Below are 18537 nucleotides of genomic sequence, written 5' to 3' on the forward strand. Positions count from 1 at the left end.
CCAACTGAAAGAGTAACACCATAAACCTAGCACCACATGCCTTCTCTTCTGGATAAGAAGTGCCCAGGTGAACTCAAACACTTCATCAATGTCTCCATAATTTGTCTCCATTTCAGAACATTTCACAGGCTTCAAAAAGATACTTTCTGTCTTCTTGCTTCTCTTACTTGCTCTAATAATTTCTACCATTGTACTACAACATGTAAGGGCATAGTTTGCACTGATTTATCAATGGAGTAACCTTCCAGATTACCCATCACCACAAAACAATGGAAACTCAAAGGAAAAAGGCATAGCTCTGCCAGTGGGGGTCAGAAATAATGGATTCACAATTTAAAAATGGGTCTTCAAAGTTAAGAAACCCCACATACACAAAGATGTACAAATGCAGAACATTCAGCTTTAAGCAGTCTTTCCAGACACCGTTTCTTCCATCACAAAAGCAAGGACAATTAAAACCTTCTCCTTTCTAAGATGCTACTGCTCTATGTTACCAAGAGTCTAGCTCAGAAAGTCAGAGGACAAACCTGTGTCTGTCAGATTCTTTCATCACCCGGCTCTGCCCATTAAGAATGTTGATGCTCATTCATTCATTCAACAAGTATGTACTGATCATCTACTATGTGCCAAACAAGGTAGGATGTATTAGGAAAATAGAGATCAACATGAAACTGAATGGTTACTGAAGAGAGACTTCCAGCAATTGATTACACGCAGGTTTAAACAAGTGAGAGGCACAAGATGTAAAAGCTACAATTCTTTGTTCTACTTTTTAGTTTTCATGAAGATTTTCCCATGTTGTTAAGGATTTTTGCTTATTGCATTTTTAATGATACCAGTGAAAAAAGAGAGAAATATTTTCAATTTAGAACCATGCACTCAAGGAAGCCTCTAGTGGACAATCCACCCTTGGTGGTGGTGGCGGGGGGAGAGTTGCTGAAGGAACCTCACTCATCTACCTAAGAAGCTAACAAAAATCTAGACTGTGAATGTAAAGGCACCACATTCCCACGTGCCCCGATTGGCACCTCTGTGACAGCTTCACAAGAGACCAAGGATGTAGGATCCTGCTAGCTGTAATCAAGGTGTTGATGCTTGTCCTTCAAGTCCCAACGTGAACCCTAGAGGTTCAAGGGAGCGTGGATGCAGGAAACTGACAAGGCTTTGAGTAACCTTGTCTGTACTTCCTTGGCTTAGTTAAGGGAGAAGTCCACACATGCCCCTAAGTGTATTTCTCCACCTTCCTCTCCGACACATACAGTTACACAACTCTGGCTCCTTCCCCAAATGAACCCTGGTTCCCACATCAGGAACCACTCTGATCCAGCTCCATTAGCTACTGGCCCCAATCCCAACCCTTGCCTCTGCTTCCTCAAATGAACTGGGAATGCAGATGCAAGACTTCAGATGTCCCCTCTTCTCGGAAGAGGCTGCATTATAAAAACATCCACTCCTGCTCTGCCAGCCACGTCTCCTCTCATGTCTCTCCCCAACCCCCACACTCCTCTCTTTCTAATTATCCCAAAAAGAAGGAAGATGAAAAATTAATGCCCTGAGGATGAGAGTCAGAGATGTCATTATTTTGATTCAAACTGCAGGCATGGAAGAATCTGATCTAAGCTTTAGGAGCAAAGTAACCTAGGACAAGATTAGGAAAATCTTGATTAATTGGAACTCACCTCTAGGTCACCAGAATTTTTTTCCTTGGTGCTGAGATTTTAGGGGATGCCACAAAGTGCCAAAAATGAAAGTCATAAAACATACTCCTCAAGCAAAATGCAACTTGTGGGGTTTGGGGTGAGGGTGTTGGAGTCACACAAAAGGTTTAGTTAGCTTAATCCTTACACCCCAGAGTCCTATAAATTGTAAATTAATGTGAAGGACGATGAGGTCAAGGAAGTTCCTACAGGATTTTGACACAAAGGAAGACTTGGTTGTTTGCATCAACAGCACTTCTAAAGCAGGAAAGCAGACTTTCTTTGAGGAAGATGTGCAGTAACAAAAGTTTAGAAGTAATTGTACATGATATTCAGTTAACTGGAAAAGTAAACTCAAATAAACTAAAAATCATCACACATCTCCCCCACTCTCAATTTTATTCCCCAAATATGCCACTTAGAGGGTTTTGCTAAACAAGGAAAGGCAAACAGGGTAAGCATTATAATAGATATCATTTAATACTTCATTGTGTGCTAAGTCCCATGTTAAATCCTTCCACTGCATTATACCTCATAATCCTCACCAAAGATTTTATTATTATCATCCTAATTTTCAAGATGAAGCAGAGCCTAGAAAGGATAAATGAACAATCCATGTACTAAAGCCCCAAAGTTATGTTCTTAACAATTTTACCTAGTTTAAGAAAGGAATGAATGGTGAAACAGTACAGGCCAACAGGAGAAGTTCAAGTTCTCTAAAGAATTCTCTAAAGAAATCAGGTAAGTAAAAGGCTTGAACAAATATGCCAGCCCTACACTGGATACCTACATAGGATGCCAGCTGGAGAGTTGGCACTGCTTACTCCCTCTAATCTCAGTCCTCCTTTGTGCTGAGGACTCAGTAATTTGGTTCCTGGAAGCCAGCTGGGACAGAGCTGGAAAGCCAAAGTCAATCCATTTTACTTATTTCAGAGCTATCCTCATGCAATTTATGTGTATCTTGCAAATAAATGGGGAGAGGCCATCTGTGAGGTGCCTGAATTATTGTTCAACTTCTATAAATAAAAAATAACCCAACTTTTTTTCCAGTATCTTTAAAGTCGGGTCCAAGAAATGCCAAGATTTCTTTCCCATTGAAAGTTAAACTAAAATAACAAAACATCAGCATTCGTCTCTGCTGACTGAGGAAGGCAGTTTTATTCCCTAGTAAGTGACCTAGACTGCAGGAGAAGAGGACGAGACATCTTCACCCTCACCGAGCTGTTCACACATTGTGTGACGTTGGGCAGGTCACTTCACCTGTCCCTGCCTCATTCACTTCATCTACCAAGTGGAGACAGTGTTAACTGCTCTATTATGACCAGTGTAGGAGATCACAGGGCATCCAGGGTATGTTAGACAGTCATGACCCAATGCACCACTGGGCTGTTAGACACCATTCTACCAGACACGGTGGGGAGGCTCTGAGCTTGGAGACTCCTGGGATTCATGCCACCTGGGACATGAGTCCACCATATCCAGCTGCTGGCCAGTTTCTATTCCTCATATTCTATTCCTTGTCTCTGTGCCCATTTCCACCTTCCCTTTGTCTTAGCCCTGGAATAGCATCACCAAATACATCACTACTGTGGTCTCCTAACTGGTCTCTCTGATTCCAGGCTCCCTCACCTGCACTGCCCCCCTCATCTCTTCCTATCCACCTCAATTTATTCCAGAATCTTCCCAACCACGATTTCCAGGTAATTCTCCAATTCTGATGGCTCCAGCAGTTTCTCAATACCTAACAGGACAAAATCCCAACTGTTCCCATGGACTGTCCAATTTCTCCATTCTCTGTTCTCATCCTTTTCAGGCATGTATTTTCTCAACAAATATTTGCTAAACACCTACCAGGCATCAGGCAGGGGGTTGGATGCTGGGGAACTGACCTTGTGTCTGCTCTCTGGGAGCTTACAGTCTAGGTTGTTGTAGGTAAAAGGTCTTAAGCCAACTCTCTCTCTCTCTATCTCTCTCTCTCTCTCTCTCTCTCTCTCTCTCTCTCTCTCTCTCTCTCTCTCTCTCTCTCTCTCTCTCTGCCACTGTATTAATCTGCCAGGGCCATCATAGCAAAATATCAAGGACTGGGCGGCTTAAACAACAAACATTTATTTTCTCACAGTTCTGAAGGCTTGAAGTCTAAGATCAAGGTGTCAGCAGATACGGTTTCTCCTGAGGCTCCTCTCAGGCCGCCTTCTGGCTATGTCCTCATATGGCCTTTCTTCTGTGCACACACATCCCTGGTGTCTCCTCCTCTTCTAAGTACACCAGTCCTATCAGATTAGAGTCCCACCCTTATGACCTCATTTAACCTTAATTATCTCCTTGATAATGGGCCTGACTCTAAACACAGTCACATTCTGATATACATGGGGGTTTAGGGCTTTAACATGTGAACTGGGGGCAGGGGACACAATTAAGGCCACCCTGTGAGATGCTATGGCTGGCTAGCATACAGTAGGGACTCAATAAACAAAATTGGAATGAATGAATGAATAAATGGGACTGATCTCGTGCTATCTCACAGTCTCTGCATTGAAATGGAAGCAGAGCATTGGCCTGGCCCCCTTGCTGTCCTCTCTCCCACTCTACCTGAACAGGGCCCCAAAACTGACTGAATTGAGTTGCATCTGGTACAGTCTCTTTCCATTCTTTAATGACATGTGAAATGTGCTGTAGAATTCCTCAGTGTCCATCCACTGAGCATCTGGCTAATACCCGCTCCAGTCGTGCCAGGAAGACAGGTGAATCATCCAGGCAGGGAGCTGTCAGGAGGCAGATCAACCTGTAACTGTGGCTACCTTTGGCTACAAAGGGGCAGTAATGCACATGAGCGCAGGTGGAAGAGCAGGCATCTCAGCTCATCTGGAAAGAGTTCAGGGAGCTGGGGTTGGAGCTACATCTTTCCCTGACATGTGAGCATCCATCCGTCCAGAGCCTTAACCACACTGTCAGCATCTCAGAGCTCAGATCACTAAGAGGAGAATTCCTCTAAAGAAGCTCAGCCTCACCACAGCCAGGTAACTCTGATTTGAGGAATGAGATGGACATAGTTCCCAGATGAATAAACAACTGTAAGATGTCACAAAAGCCAATCCCGCCAAGGAGGATGTATGCACAAAAGTGTGCATATATGTTTATGTGTATCCATGAAGATACAGGTGCACAACTAAAAGGAAGTTGGAAAAAAACTATTTTTAGAGCAAAATCCAGTTGAAAAAGTTCAGAGATATAATCCTAAGGTGAGGTGAAATTACAACGAGGTGCTGGAGTCTAGCAAAGAAAATAAGTTGTGGAATCTTGGAAAAATCCCTTAATCACAGCTTTTGTATCTGTAGAATAGGTTAATAATACCTACATCAAGGGCTCGGGGGAGATATAAATGAGATAAAATGAATGCCTAGTATACTCTCCGGCACATGGCAGCTGTTCAGTATGTTGGTTACTTTCCCAATCCTTGGCCTATTTCCTAACCCCTCTGAAGGATTCACTAATTTTAGTCATGTGTGCTTAGAAAAATTACCTTAAAATATGTGTGTCTTGTTTTCCTTCTTTGTCCTAAAAGAAATAACTATTTTTCTTTCACTGATGCAAACCAAGTGAAAGAGCACTTTGGCCGTGAGAAGCATCAGAAGGTGTCATAGCCTCAAGGTGCTCCATCCAAAGGGCCGAAAGACCTCTCCAGCCACCAAGGTACCAAAACTTGGCAACATTTTAGAGTCATCCCTCTCTGTCAGTCTAAGGACTAGCCTAGTCACTAACCCAAATTCTTTGCTCCATTCTTCAAAATATCGCTTCAATATGCCCCTTCTTTCTACTTCACTCAACCAGATCCAATCCAGCCTCCCTAATAAAATGTATTCAATCACTGCAGAGAACCCCTAACCATCTCCTTGAACCCTGTATCTCTCTCCTTGCGCTGAGTGGACAACATATTACACCAGTCATTTTGCAAGATCAGATTCAGCTGCAGGACCACAGACAGAGAGGGATCTCAAAGCAACAATTAACATTCATTCATTCATTCAACTAATATTTACCAGTGCCTACTGTGTCAGGGAATGAGGAGAGGGACAAGACCAGCTCCTTCAATGAGCCAGCACTCTGGTACAGGTGTGACATGTGGGAAAACATTTGGGCCATGAGGAGAATGCAGTGACCTGCTACCCCAGCTGCACTGGAACAAGGTATTAGAACAGGAGGAGGATGCCTTCTTCATGGAGGATGGGTGAGGGGTCTTGAGGTGAATACACGGACATGATGCAGAAACAAAGACCCAAATGCGAGGGGGAATGTGAGGGTTGTTCATGGAACAGAAATCAGAGTTTGGCGAGAAGAGAAGATCTGGATAAGAGAGAATGGAAGACTCTAATCATCACAGCAATTCCCACTTACTGATTATTTACCATGTTCCAGGACCATGGTAAGCATCTTATAAGCTATGAATAAATGCCACTGAAAAAACAGCTCAGGGAGGTTACAGAACTCTTCCAGAGGTGAAGCTGAGGTCCACAAGACTCCAGTGAGATTTGAGCTTTGACCCATTATGCCCTAGAAGTTGGGCACAGACGCTGTGCCAGACGCTGGGGAGGGTGTCGTCTTCTGAGGACACTGCAGGAAATCACGGAATAGGATGACAGCAGGAAGACTCCAAGGAGAGTAGTCTGGCCAGGAGTGGAGGATAGTCTAAAGGAGAAATGGAAAAAGAGATCCAGCCGGGAGGCTACACAACCAGTCAAGCAAGAGTTCCTAGACTTGAATCGAGAGCGGCAGCAGCAAAACCGGAAAGAAGACAGCTGCCAGATACACTGTGACACAGGACCAGCAGGGCTGATGATGGGATGAAAAGGCAGTGGACTTGAGGGCTGGGAGAGAAGGTCACACGATTCTGAGCTGCAACCACAGGTGATGGGGAAGTCGGGGATGCCCCTAATACCAATGAAGAGGAGAGGCAAATATGATAGTATCTTCCCCTTTGTAGGGCAGCCTTTAACAATCCAGAGCAGTTCGGCCAACCCTGGAAATTTTAATTACACAAAGCCCAAATTCACCCTCTCCAAAGTCATTTGAAAAAACTGTCTCCAGGAGGCTTTCATGCTGAGAAGCTGACAGCTAGGAGAATATTCCAACTAACTCATCTTTGTTGCCACTCAGTCATCAAGTATCTTAAAAACCCCTGAACAATTCTTACTTTACAGTGTTCATCCTCTGTGGGAAAGCTCTGTCTGTGAAGGACAAACTTCTAAAGAGGAGTAAAGAAAAATCAATCAAAAAGTCATTCCCTTGACTGATCAATAGGTATCTGTCAGGGAAATTTTACTTCTCCCATCTATGCTAGTTAAGTGGGTTCTTACAGCCCCAAACAATACTTATCTCGCTGAATTTCTCTCCGTGGCAATTTGCAGCCCTGTGCCTCACTGGATTTTTCCTGACTTCAGCACAGAATTTGAATTTGACAAGTGCTAGGAATACACGGGGAGCTACTGTCCATATGTGGCACCAAGGTAAGTCTCCAAAGGGAGAGTTCTGAATGGCAGCCCTCCCTGCTGCAGGGTGAGTGGGCACGTTCACATGTGACATTAGCTGTCCCATTTTCCCAAAGCCAGCTGCTTCTCATCAGTGAGGTCTCCACTCAGAGGGCACTCCCCGAGGTCATCCCTTACATCCAGCTACAACTCACCCTCTTGAGGGCAAGAAATAGTCTATATCCTGATCTGCGTGGTGGCTGCACAGGTGTATAAGAGGTTAAAAAAAAAATCATCGAGCTGTAAATTTAAGAAGGACTTTACTGAATGTAAGTTACACCTCAATTAAAAGGAAATTAAAAATTATTATAAGTATGAAATGCGCCCCTCCTGAGCCCATGACACTATCCAGCCCTATTCATTTTCTTTAGCACATAGGCCATTGTCTGCAAAAAGATGACGTTAACTATTTGCATATTTACTGTTGAGAGAGGCACTGTCCAACACTGTAGCCAACTAGTCATGAGTCTATTTAAGTTTAAATTTATTTAAACTACATGGCCCCATTTCAAGTGCTCCATGGCCAGATATAACTAGTGGCTACTGACATTTACGTGCACAAATGGAAATACTTGCATCCTTGAAGAAAGTTGTACTGGACAGTGCTGGTCTAGAATATAAGCTTCAGGAAGAAAGAGATTTTGTCTGTCTAGTTGATACCTAGCTCCAAGAATAGCACTTGGCTCATGGAAGGCAGGTCATAAATACTTGTTGAATAGGTGAACAAGGGAATTTTATAATATCAAAAAAAGATCACAGAGCAAAAGCCAAAACTTGGAAACATCCTAACTGTACCTCTATAACGGATTCATTAATAATTTTTGGCACTTTCTGTAGCAGAACTCTCTCTAGTCATTAAAAGGTATGAGATAGGTGTATATGTAATGACGGACGGATATCCACACTATATTAAGTGAAAAAACAAGGTTCTTAAAAACACATACAGTGTGGAAAACAGTATGGAGGTTCCTTAAAAAACTAAAAATAGAGTTACCATATGATTCAGCAATCCCACTCCTGGGCATATATTGGGAGAAAACTCCAATTCAAAAAGATACATGCACCCCAATGTTCACAGCAGCACTATTTACAATCCCCAAGACATGGAAGCAACCTACATGTCCATCAACAGATGAATGCACAAAGAAGATGCAGTATACATACACACACACACACACACACACACACACACACACACACACACAATGGACTATTACTTGGTCATAAAAGAATGAAATAATGCCAATTGTAGCAACATGGATGGACCTAGAGATTATCATACTAAGTGAAGTAAGCCAGACAAATATCATATCACTTTTATGTGGAATCTAAAAAATGACACAAATGAACTTATTCACAATACAGAAACAGACTCACAGACATAGAAAAAACTTACAGTTACCAAAGGGGAGTGGGGAAGAGATAAATTAGCAACCTGGGATTAAAAGATACACACTACTATATATAAAATAGATAAATAACAAGGACCTGCTGTATAGCACAGGGAACTATATTCAATATTTTATAATAACTTATAATTGAAAAGAATATATACATATAACTGAATCACCTTGCTGTACACCTGAAACAGTGTAAATCAAGTATACGTCAATTAAAAAATATGTACAGTGTGATTTCATTTTAAGAAACACAAACCAAGAGTAGTCAGGAATGCTGTATACCAAACTGTCAATAGCAGTTACTGCTGGATAGAATTAAAGAGAAGAGGAATTTATACTCAAAAGCTTCTGTTCTGTTTGAATGTGTTTACTTGAGTATTTTTTTAAAGATTTAAAACAAAAATCACACGCAACCTTGTCATAACAAAAGGAAAATAAGAAATCCCACGTTGCAAACTGTCCCAGGAATATATAAAACATTTCTTAAGTAATTACCAAGTGCCAAATTCCTTACCAGCTTTACTTCAATTAATCTTAACAAGATCCCTGTAATTAAATACTATTGTCCTCTGTTGAAAATGTAGAATCTAATAATCCGAGGATTTAAGTAGCTTTCCTGGGGTCACACAGCTAACACAGAGAGCAACTGGCATTTGAACTCAGCTCTCTGGTCCCACAGTTCATAGCATTCTTCACCACAGAAAGCACTGGCAAGTACCCGCAAAGAGCCAGTTCCCAGAGGAGCCCTCAACACGCCAGTCCATCTGTATGAAAACCAAGAAAAGGGCCAAGTTACTACGCGGTGCATGAAACCTACCAAACCTTAGCCTAAATGGCTTTTGCTGCTCGGGACGGTAGGAAATATGAAGCCGGCCACTCTCCCTTTGCCTTGTCTCTCAGCCCCCCAACAACTGCCCTTCCCTGAATTACACACACACACACACACACAGCAATACAAAACAAGAATCTGACGCCAGTGAACGCATGGTAACTTAAGCGTGCTGGTGGAGACTTCCCAGCTCCCCAGCAGATGCCTCGATTGTGCCTTTGTTGGATTTTCAGCCAATCCCCCCTTAAGAGGAGTTTTCAGCTCACCCGAGATATCAGAGCCAAAACACTGCAGAGTCGCCTTTCAGCTCCGTGGACAAGACATTCCAGGCTGCGTGCCGGGAGAGGCTTGTTTAGCTCCACACTTGACACAAATGGGGTGTGTGTTTACCCACAAACACACACAGGCGCACACCAACAAAGGCTGCTGCTGCCAACAGAAGCTGCTGCAGTGGGGTATTTCTAGAAGCCCCTGAACTGTACTTGAGCAATATGGAACTGTATCACAGTGCCTATCAGAAAAAGCAATCTAATTCCTCCTAAGCGAAGTTTCCACCACTGCCCGGAAAATTCAGTAGGAAATGAAATGTAATACTCTATTAAGCCTTATTTTGCCAGCACAAGTGAGAGCTCACTCAAGCACAGAGAGTCATTAAAATGGATCTTACATATATCATTATAAATTTAATAATCGCCATGACGGCTAGAGTTCAACTTAAAATGAATGTCAGCTGAGCATGACCAATTGATGTTACCCCAGCTGCCGCAGAGCCTCACTTGGGGTTATATTCTCCTTCCAGAGGCTCCACAGTACATGGGGACCCAACACAGCCAGAGCCAAGAACAGATGGGAGATGCAGACATCCACACCTAGCCAAGGAGAGGCAGTCATAATTGCATATTATCTCGGTGTACCAGCCCAATTAAAATTTTCTACAGTGTCAGAGGTCCCAAATGTTCCTCCACTAAGTGTCTGGATACCAAACTTGGCTCACACTTAGTAAAATGCAGTCAATCCCAGGATCTATTCACAACAATTATCGGTTTTCCTCATCTTTCTCAGAAAGCTCCAGCAGAAATAGGAGCAGACGGGTCTAGTAGGTTAGACACTGAATAAATCAAACATCACAACAAATTTCACTTATCTAGACGCCTAAGACAGTGGGCGTTCTTGCTGCATTATAGTGAGTGCAGTTTTAGGAGTGGAAACTTTTTTTAGAAAAGGAGTCAAGAGCTGTGTTTTTAAAATGTTGTTTGTTTCCATTTATTTTTATTTTTTGAAACTCAGAGCAAAACTCTATACAAGATCCTTTTCACACATACACAGACACAGCCATGGAAAATTACACGGTGGAGTTGTAAGGCTAGTTTTTACCTCCAGGGGTATTTGAGCCTCAGAGGAGAGAGAATACTCCACTCCATGTGGACAGAATACCAGAAGTTTTTTGACCATCCACAACATTTCAAAGGAAATATCAGAAATTATTTTCAGATTAACACAGACTCTGGCTTTGCTTGAGCGGCACTTAACCCCTGCCACCCCCTGGCCCCAACAATTCCCCTGGGGGCGAGCAAACACAGCTTCAACTTTTCTGGACAACCAGCCACTCCACGCTACTCTTGAATGTGTCTGGCTTTTGAAGACAAGTTGAACTTTAACTGGTAGACACAGGTCCTGGATGACTGCGGCTTTCAGACCGATGACAGCAAATGACCTACACTCAACGGGCCTTTTTAAATGGCTGTGACATCCTCACAGATGGGGCCAAAGAGCAGAGGAGAATATGTTTTTGATCCATAAACACAAGAGCCAGCAAACCACAAGGAGAATAACTCAAACGAAAGCCTTGCTGTCAAGAGTACCATTTCCAAAGGGTGCTAATAGCATGTGAATCCCAAAGAGGGTTCAGTACAAATAAGCTCGTATTTGACTTAGAGAACACCAACACTTTGTCACCTCCCTGAGCTAATAAGGCTTACAAATCTTTGCCTTTTGACTTCCAGCATTGACTTTTCCCCCTTCTTTCTCTCTCCCCTTGCCCACCAGCAAGTCAAGCCTTCAAGTCCAGCACTAAGACCTGGCAAATCAGGAGCCACCACGCCGCCTCCTTAACCAGAGAAAGACAAACGAGCATCTTCAGTGACAACCACCGCATGCTGACGACCACCTGGGTGCACTGACGCATCCTTAGCAATTCCGGCACCATCAGCCAAACAACAAAGTTCTCACTTACCCTCTTTTGATCTTCCAGTCCATGGGTAACCAGTTTTCTCTTCTGCTGTTGGCTGAACTCAGAAACCGATTCCATTTCCCAGGAACAAAATCCCCTCTCTCCTTCAGCGATGCGTCCAAATCCACAGAGGAATAAAATAACCCAGGCAAAAGTGATGCATACACGTGGCCAGACACGGTTCCTGCCAGCTGAGGAAATCCACGCTACCTTTTCAAAGGTCTTCCCGACTTCCTAAAATCCACTCGGGAACCCCCCTCGCCATCACTGCCTTAGCAATGAGAGCGGCTGCTGCCGGCATCATGAGAGCTGGGACTTGGGGTTTTACTTCAGTTCCAAGACTGGCTTCCTGAGAGCCCAGAGGACAGATTTGGGCAGAGATGAGTCCATATCCTGGGGCATGTGCCACATCACTGCCCCAGAAATCCTTTCCCTCACTGTCTCCTTGGCACCGATAATTTATACGTCAATAACAATGTAAATGGGCATTTAATCCACCGAGTTGATAGCATCCACATCCCTCTCCGGCAGCCCCTGACTCCCATAAATCACCACGAAGCTGCTCACGAAGCCGCCCCTCACAGTTCCTGCGAGCATTCATCGCCATGGCTGCTGCCCTCCTGGGCTGTCATCTTCCTCCAAGGAGTAAGACCCATACCTGAGGAGAAAATGTTCAACAGTCAGATTTGCCTTGAGTGGAAAAGGACAGGTTTGGGCTTCCTTGCCCACCATCTGGAGCCCACACCTAGCAGCAGCCAGCGATCTTCCTCCCAGCCTCTCTGTCCTCCGAGCACATCCATGGACAAGCACCTGGGGGGGCCACATGGGCTCCCCACTCCTGCTGGGAAGAGACACACAGAGGACACTGTTCTTGAAATGTGCACGACGGAGACAGAAATGAGTTCTCTCTCGAATCTATGTGGGGTGCATCACCATCATCATAGGAATAAGGCACCCAGGTAAGATAAGACAGGGAAGCAATGGTCTGTGAAGCAAACAGGCATCAACACCCCCCCCCCCAATTACAGCTGCAGAGGTAGCGTGTGGCAGGCGAGACAGCAGGGTCCACTGGGGAAGTGAAAGAGCAGCCTAGATCATCCGAGGGCTGAAAGGCGACTGTGCAGCAGAGCCAAGCCGCACTGCCTGCCTCAGAACCTGCAGGCAGAGAAGGCACCCAGTCACCTCCGGGCTGACGTCACAGAAGCTTGGAAGGACAGGGAGGGAGGAGAGAGGAGGGACCTCTGCACCAAAGAGAACATTTTGCACGGGATGCACCCTTCCGAGGGGTGGGAACATACTAGAGAATCCCCATGAAGATGCACCAATAAATAATTATGAATGCCTTTCCCTATAGCACCAGCACTGCTGGGAAAGAAAGAAAAAAAGGGGGGGAAGCTCTTTATTAAAAGGCACTAGTCTCTTGCCAGCGTTTCTAATCAACGCACTAGCCATTCTACAATTCTGGCTGTGCCAGCCTCCGGGAGAGCTGTGGCCAGATCCGGCCGCAGCGGGCATCAAACAGAAGCCCTCAGACCCTCCCTTGCAGCTGTCCTGACCGGTGGCTACTTTGGAATGAGGCCGAAGCCATTCCCTATCACAAAAGGCTTCCGCACGGCTCAATGCCAAAGCAGGTTAAAAGGCGGACAAGAGACTTAGCCACGAAGGGCTGCAGAGGAGGAGGAGAATATTTGAAAGGTTGGAGGCTTGTCCTACATCACATGAAACACTCGGCCAGAGAGGATTTCTCCAAGTGAATTCCCAAGTCACAGATGTGCTGACTTTGGCAAGAGTGACGAGAGCAGTGTCCAGAAGACAGGCATCTTGTATATCCATAGGTGGTGGACTTAAGAGGCAGCATCCGTGAAGCCCTCTGCTGGCCCAGGAAAGAGCTGAACTTCCAGAGAAAGCTCTCTAGTTACCCACCGCCACCATCTCCATAGCCACTTCAAGGGATCCCTGGCAAAGGTGAAACCTCTCAGATCCATGCTTCTTAGCTCCAGATAAAAAACAAACAAACTCTGGCAAACTAGCTCCAAGGATTACCTCTTTTCTGAATTTAAACTGAGACCTCAAACTAGAGGACTCTGACAGATTCAGGTTTGAATCTCACCTCTGCAATTTAACTCACTGTGTGACCTTGAGCAAGGAACTTAACCTCTCTGAGCCTCGGTGTTCTCATCTATAAAATGGGGATAATGAGCACATAGGCGTGGAAAGGTCAAGATCACCTGCTGACACGGAGTAAGTGATCAAAAGTTAACAACTGCTAACATGTATTGAATGTGTACTATATGCCAGGTGCTGATTACTGCTTTACCTATTCATTCAATCAACAAATTTCTGTCAAGGACTTGCTAAGTGTCAGTTATCTCGCTCCAATTAGGAATTGTTAGCCTCGTGTTAGAGATGAGACAACTGATGATGAGGAAGGTCAAGTAACTTGCCTAAAGTCACACAGCTTAGAAGTTATGGGGCTAGATTTGAATCCACGTTTGAATTGAAAGTCTTTGCTCATATTCATGCCTCTCTGGCAGGATCACTGTTATCTGGCTTTTCACAAGCAGCCTGTGTCCAGAGTCCACACTTCATTTAGCTCCTGGCTCTCCTCATGAATAAAAATCAAAGAAAAAAAGCCAGTGCCAAAAGGGTCTCCCACTTGGAAGGGCCTTCTCCAGAGGGGCCGCTTCGTTCTCAGCTCCGAGATGTCTCATTTCTGAGAACAGCTCTGCCCTCTGCACCAGGCCCTAGCTCTCTCCTGGGTGAGACCCTGTCACATCCCATCATGCCAGCCGGTGCACACGCCCCAAGTGCACATGGGGACAGACGTTCTCGCCACAGAAATACCTCCCTATCAGTGGGGAGTGGCAGGATGCTCAGCACCTCCTGCAAGCCCTTTGTTTTCCCCGGGAGTCAGTCTCCACCAGTTCTGGGGCTGTCACTGTCCTTATGCTAGAGCCAGGGCAGGGAGGGGGTACCCGAGAAAGGGGAGAAGCAAGGATGCCGCTCTCGGTTTCCTGACTGGGAAGAGTGGACTTCATGAGAGCAAATCCTGATGTAAAGGCTCTGATTGCTCCCTGTCCTAAGAAATCTCAGGAAGTTTAAAACATATTTGAATTTTTTTTAAAAAAGCTGAAAGGCAGGACTAACAATATTTTCTAGGTTGTTGAGAAGTCAGTATGTTTGCTGGATGGACCCCTAAATGTACCAACCTATCAGCAGCTACTCTCTGTGCCTTAAGTCAGCCAGGAGCAGTGAAGGGAAATGGGAGGAAAAAGACTGGACTAGACTGGACCATAAGAGGGGTGGAGGAGCATTGTAGGCAAGCCCCAGCTCCTCCTTAAAGTCCAGAAGACAAGTTCATCCACACTGAAGACATCCTGAATATACCACTCCAGCTTCCTCCCGCTTAGTCAAACAGTCTTCAAAAGCCTTTAACTCCCCACCCCACATATGCCCAAATCCTTCCTGCCTCCTGGGCAATTCCCAGGAAAAACAATTTTAAAGATTGGTTTGGAGGCACAGCCCAGGACATGGGGAGCCAGGCAAAGGTCTAGCCTCAGATGTATAGACAACCTCTGGAGAGATCCCTTCCTGTGATAAAACTCCATTCCCTGGTAAATGTCAATTTGGGATTCCAAGTGGCAGATAAGCCACAGGCCACCCCTTTCCAGGTATAATCCTTCTGCCTGGGTGTTGGAATTGTGAACCCATTGTATCCATTTTGGTGAAACATCTTTCTTAAATTCTCCAAAATTCTTAAAACTGGGCAACGCCCCTGTGACCTTCTGCTTACTCCTCTTGCTTTTTCCAGCTGTTCCTGCCGGGAGGTGGTTCCAAGACTGGGAAAACGGATTTTAAACCTGGATTAAAGATTAGGCCGGGTGCGAAAGGGCAACCTGACCTGTTTCATTTTATAACTGGAGTTAAGCTTCTGAAACAAGGGTGCACATCCGTCTTTGGAATGGTCTAATTAACACTCACCACCAACACAGCATTTTTAATTAGTCTTCGGTGCCAATAGGGGAAACGAGGAGCTTATTGGAAATCAAGCCTTTCGTTAATCAATCAATAAATAAGTTACATAAGATGTAAGAAAGAGGCATGGTGGTTTCCAGGCTGGGTTTTTTATTTGGGGGCTTTTTTTGCTCCCAAAGGGAGCCCGCCGAGCCGGCCACTTCTGCTAAGCCGCCGGGGAGGGCTGACCCAGCAGCCAACCCCGGCGCCTTTATTTGCGCGCGGCGAGGGAGCAGAGCGTGCTCCCGCCTCTTCCCCGAAGAAAGAATCACACACAAAAATAAGTCACTAGGGCCCCAGCTGGGCGGCGCGGGCTGCTGCTGCTGCCGCCGCCTCTGGGATCCCTTTGCCGGCAAGAAAGGAGCCGGCTCAGCGGAGCGCACACCCGGGAGGCGCCGTGGCTCTCGGCGCTTGGGCGCCCCCTCCTCGCCCCGCCGCCCTCGCCCCGCCGCCCGCAGCTACTTAGAGCGTGGGAGAGAGCGCCAGGGAAACCGGAGGCCCGGCCTAGCTGCCCCAAGGTCTGATCCACCCACCCACACACAAACACACACAGATACGGAGAGACGCAGACACAGACTGACACACGCAGAGTAGACATTCGCAGAGGTCCATACACACACGCAGACTTACACACACACACATCTCTACAGAAGCTCAGATCACACAAGAGGATTCACACCCACCCAGAGAGGAACACGCACAGACAGGTACCAGACCTACATTCAGAGACAGAGGTGTCTATTAAACAGAAGCACAGACAGAAAACACACACATACTCACAAACAGACAAGCACACAGAGAAAAGAGGCACACACAAAAACCGAAAATACATGGAGACGCTGACAGAAGGATCCACAAACAGCGATACTCACACACAAGCACCCGGAGAGGGCGTTCCAGACACCCACGCCAACAGCAAACACAGATGAGCCCAGACGTTAGGATACACCCAGAGATCCAATCACGTAGCAGGGGAATCACGCGTAGAGACACACAAACAGAAGATATTAGAAACACAAGAACACGCACAACAAGATACACCTAGCCTCAGACACGAACACCCAGCGGGACACACACCCACTCTGCATGGGGGCATGGGCAGCGTAGCGAGAGGCCTGGGAAAGTGCGCCCCGGACCTGGCAGAACCGCCTCGGAGTACTGCGCCGCGCGCCCCAGCCGGCATCTGCCTGAGAAGACTTTCCCAGCGCATCTCTGAACAAGGGCCCGTCGGCCGTCGGCGTGCGTCGGTCGCTGTGCGTCCGCCCGCCGGGTCTATATGCTGCGGCCACCCGTCCAAGGTGGCCCCCGCCGTCAGGCAGAGTCCCTGAGAGGAGGTGTGGCCCCCGTTCTGGTCCGTGAGGGGCCACCCCTCTCCCCGCTGGCAGTCCCCGCCCTGCCCAGCCCCGGGAGCCCAGCACAGCGCATCCCCAAGTCCTCTTCTCCCTGCTCGTCCCGTTGCGCGGCAAACTTTCCCCTGGTCGGTCCAGGCGCTAAGCAGCCCGGCCCGGCCCGGCACAGGGGGCGCAGTGCGGGGAGCTCCTACCTGCGCCCACGCGGCTTCGCGGAGCCGCCGCCTCCAGCCGGTCTCTCACAGCGCTCCGGCCCGCGCTCCTCAGCCGCGGCCGCGGCGGCTGCAGCCGCTCCTTGCCCTCGCGTTACCCGGGAAACCGCCTCCTCCTCTCTCCTGCCAACCAACCAGCACCGTTCACATGGCGCCTCACAACCAATGGGCGACCTCGCCATTCTGGTCCCCTTCCAGGGTCCCGAACCCCTTCCCAGGCTAAAGGACCGGACAGGGAGGCACGGGTGTCTCTAGAGCGTCTGCTACTATAAGGCGGGGTCCCGGGGACCAGAGAGAGTTGTCTGGTCTCTCCGTTGATACCATTTTTCTGCAGGACAGATGTACCTGAAGACCCGCATTGCTGAAGAACCTGAGTCGGAAAATGCCCCAGGACACCTACTTCAGCCTTCCACTAAAACCAAAAATCCTTTGGACAGGGAGCTGTCCAGCCTTGAACCTCTCTCCCAATGGAGCGCAGGCAATCTCTCAAGGCAATGCTTAGCGCCTTCTCTCTTGCAGAGCTCTAACAGGCAGCAGGTTCTTTCTAACACAGAACTGATCCTGCCTCCAGATCAAGACCCATTTCTGCCTTCTTGAGCACACAGAACAAGGCTCCCCAGCTAACAGTCAGGCCTCCAGAAACTAGAAGGCCACACATCCTATTCCCTAGGTGACCCTCCTTCAGAAGGTTCCTCATTCATCTTCTGCCTTCCTCGGGGACCATTTTGAAATTGGAGAGGCTTGTGCTCAGCTTTATCCCTCTACCCCTTTCAGGTGTCACTCTGGAATACAAGTATCCCTGTGGGAGGAATCGCAGGATCCCAGCACTATTTGCAAATAAGACCTGAACTGGTGAAAACAAACATTTACTCATCTCTTAAATTGAGGTCACTTCCCCAAACATGGAGTAAAAAGGGAGACAGACATGCCTGGAGAGACAGTAGGGTAGACACTTCAGTGTCCAAAGACCTCTTATTTCCCTCCTATTTCATCCTCCAATCAAAACTTGCTCCATCCCCAGGGGTATCCAAGGTGAGAAGGCAAGGTGTCCTACCGGTTCTGGCAGGAGGGTGGCCTGGCCTTTCCAAAGCCTATGGAGGCCACCAGACTGCAGGGCCTCTCCACAGCCAAAGGCAGGTCTTGCCATATCACCACCTGGTGAGGACCACATGGGCCCAGCATTCTCAGGATGCTGTCAGCCCAGGAGCTCAGGACACAGGCCAAAGCAGAAGGCCAGTCTTGCTGCTGGGCCCCTGGTTGAGGGGTGGGAAGAGGTTCAGGTTC

At 46.8% G+C, this 18537-nt stretch overlaps 1 protein-coding gene across 1 annotated transcript in view; it reads right to left on the reverse strand.

The window, feature by feature from the left end:
• The window catches only part of NAV2 (neuron navigator 2), a 690492-nt gene extending 673170 nt beyond the window's left edge, over positions 1–17322 (reverse strand). Inside the window, exons 1-2 of the mRNA XM_074372244.1 lie at positions 17236–17322; positions 11682–12336 (exon numbers count right to left, since the gene is read on the reverse strand). Of these exons, the coding sequence (XP_074228345.1) occupies positions 11682–11756 (75 nt within the window). The 5' untranslated portion in view covers positions 11757–12336; positions 17236–17322. The remainder of the gene's footprint in view (positions 1–11681; positions 12337–17235) is intronic.
• Positions 17323–18537: the final 1215 nt, after the last annotated feature.

Source organism: Camelus bactrianus, chromosome 10 (genome assembly GCF_048773025.1).
Source record: "Camelus bactrianus isolate YW-2024 breed Bactrian camel chromosome 10, ASM4877302v1, whole genome shotgun sequence".
NCBI classification, from domain to species: domain Eukaryota; kingdom Metazoa; phylum Chordata; class Mammalia; order Artiodactyla; family Camelidae; genus Camelus; species Camelus bactrianus.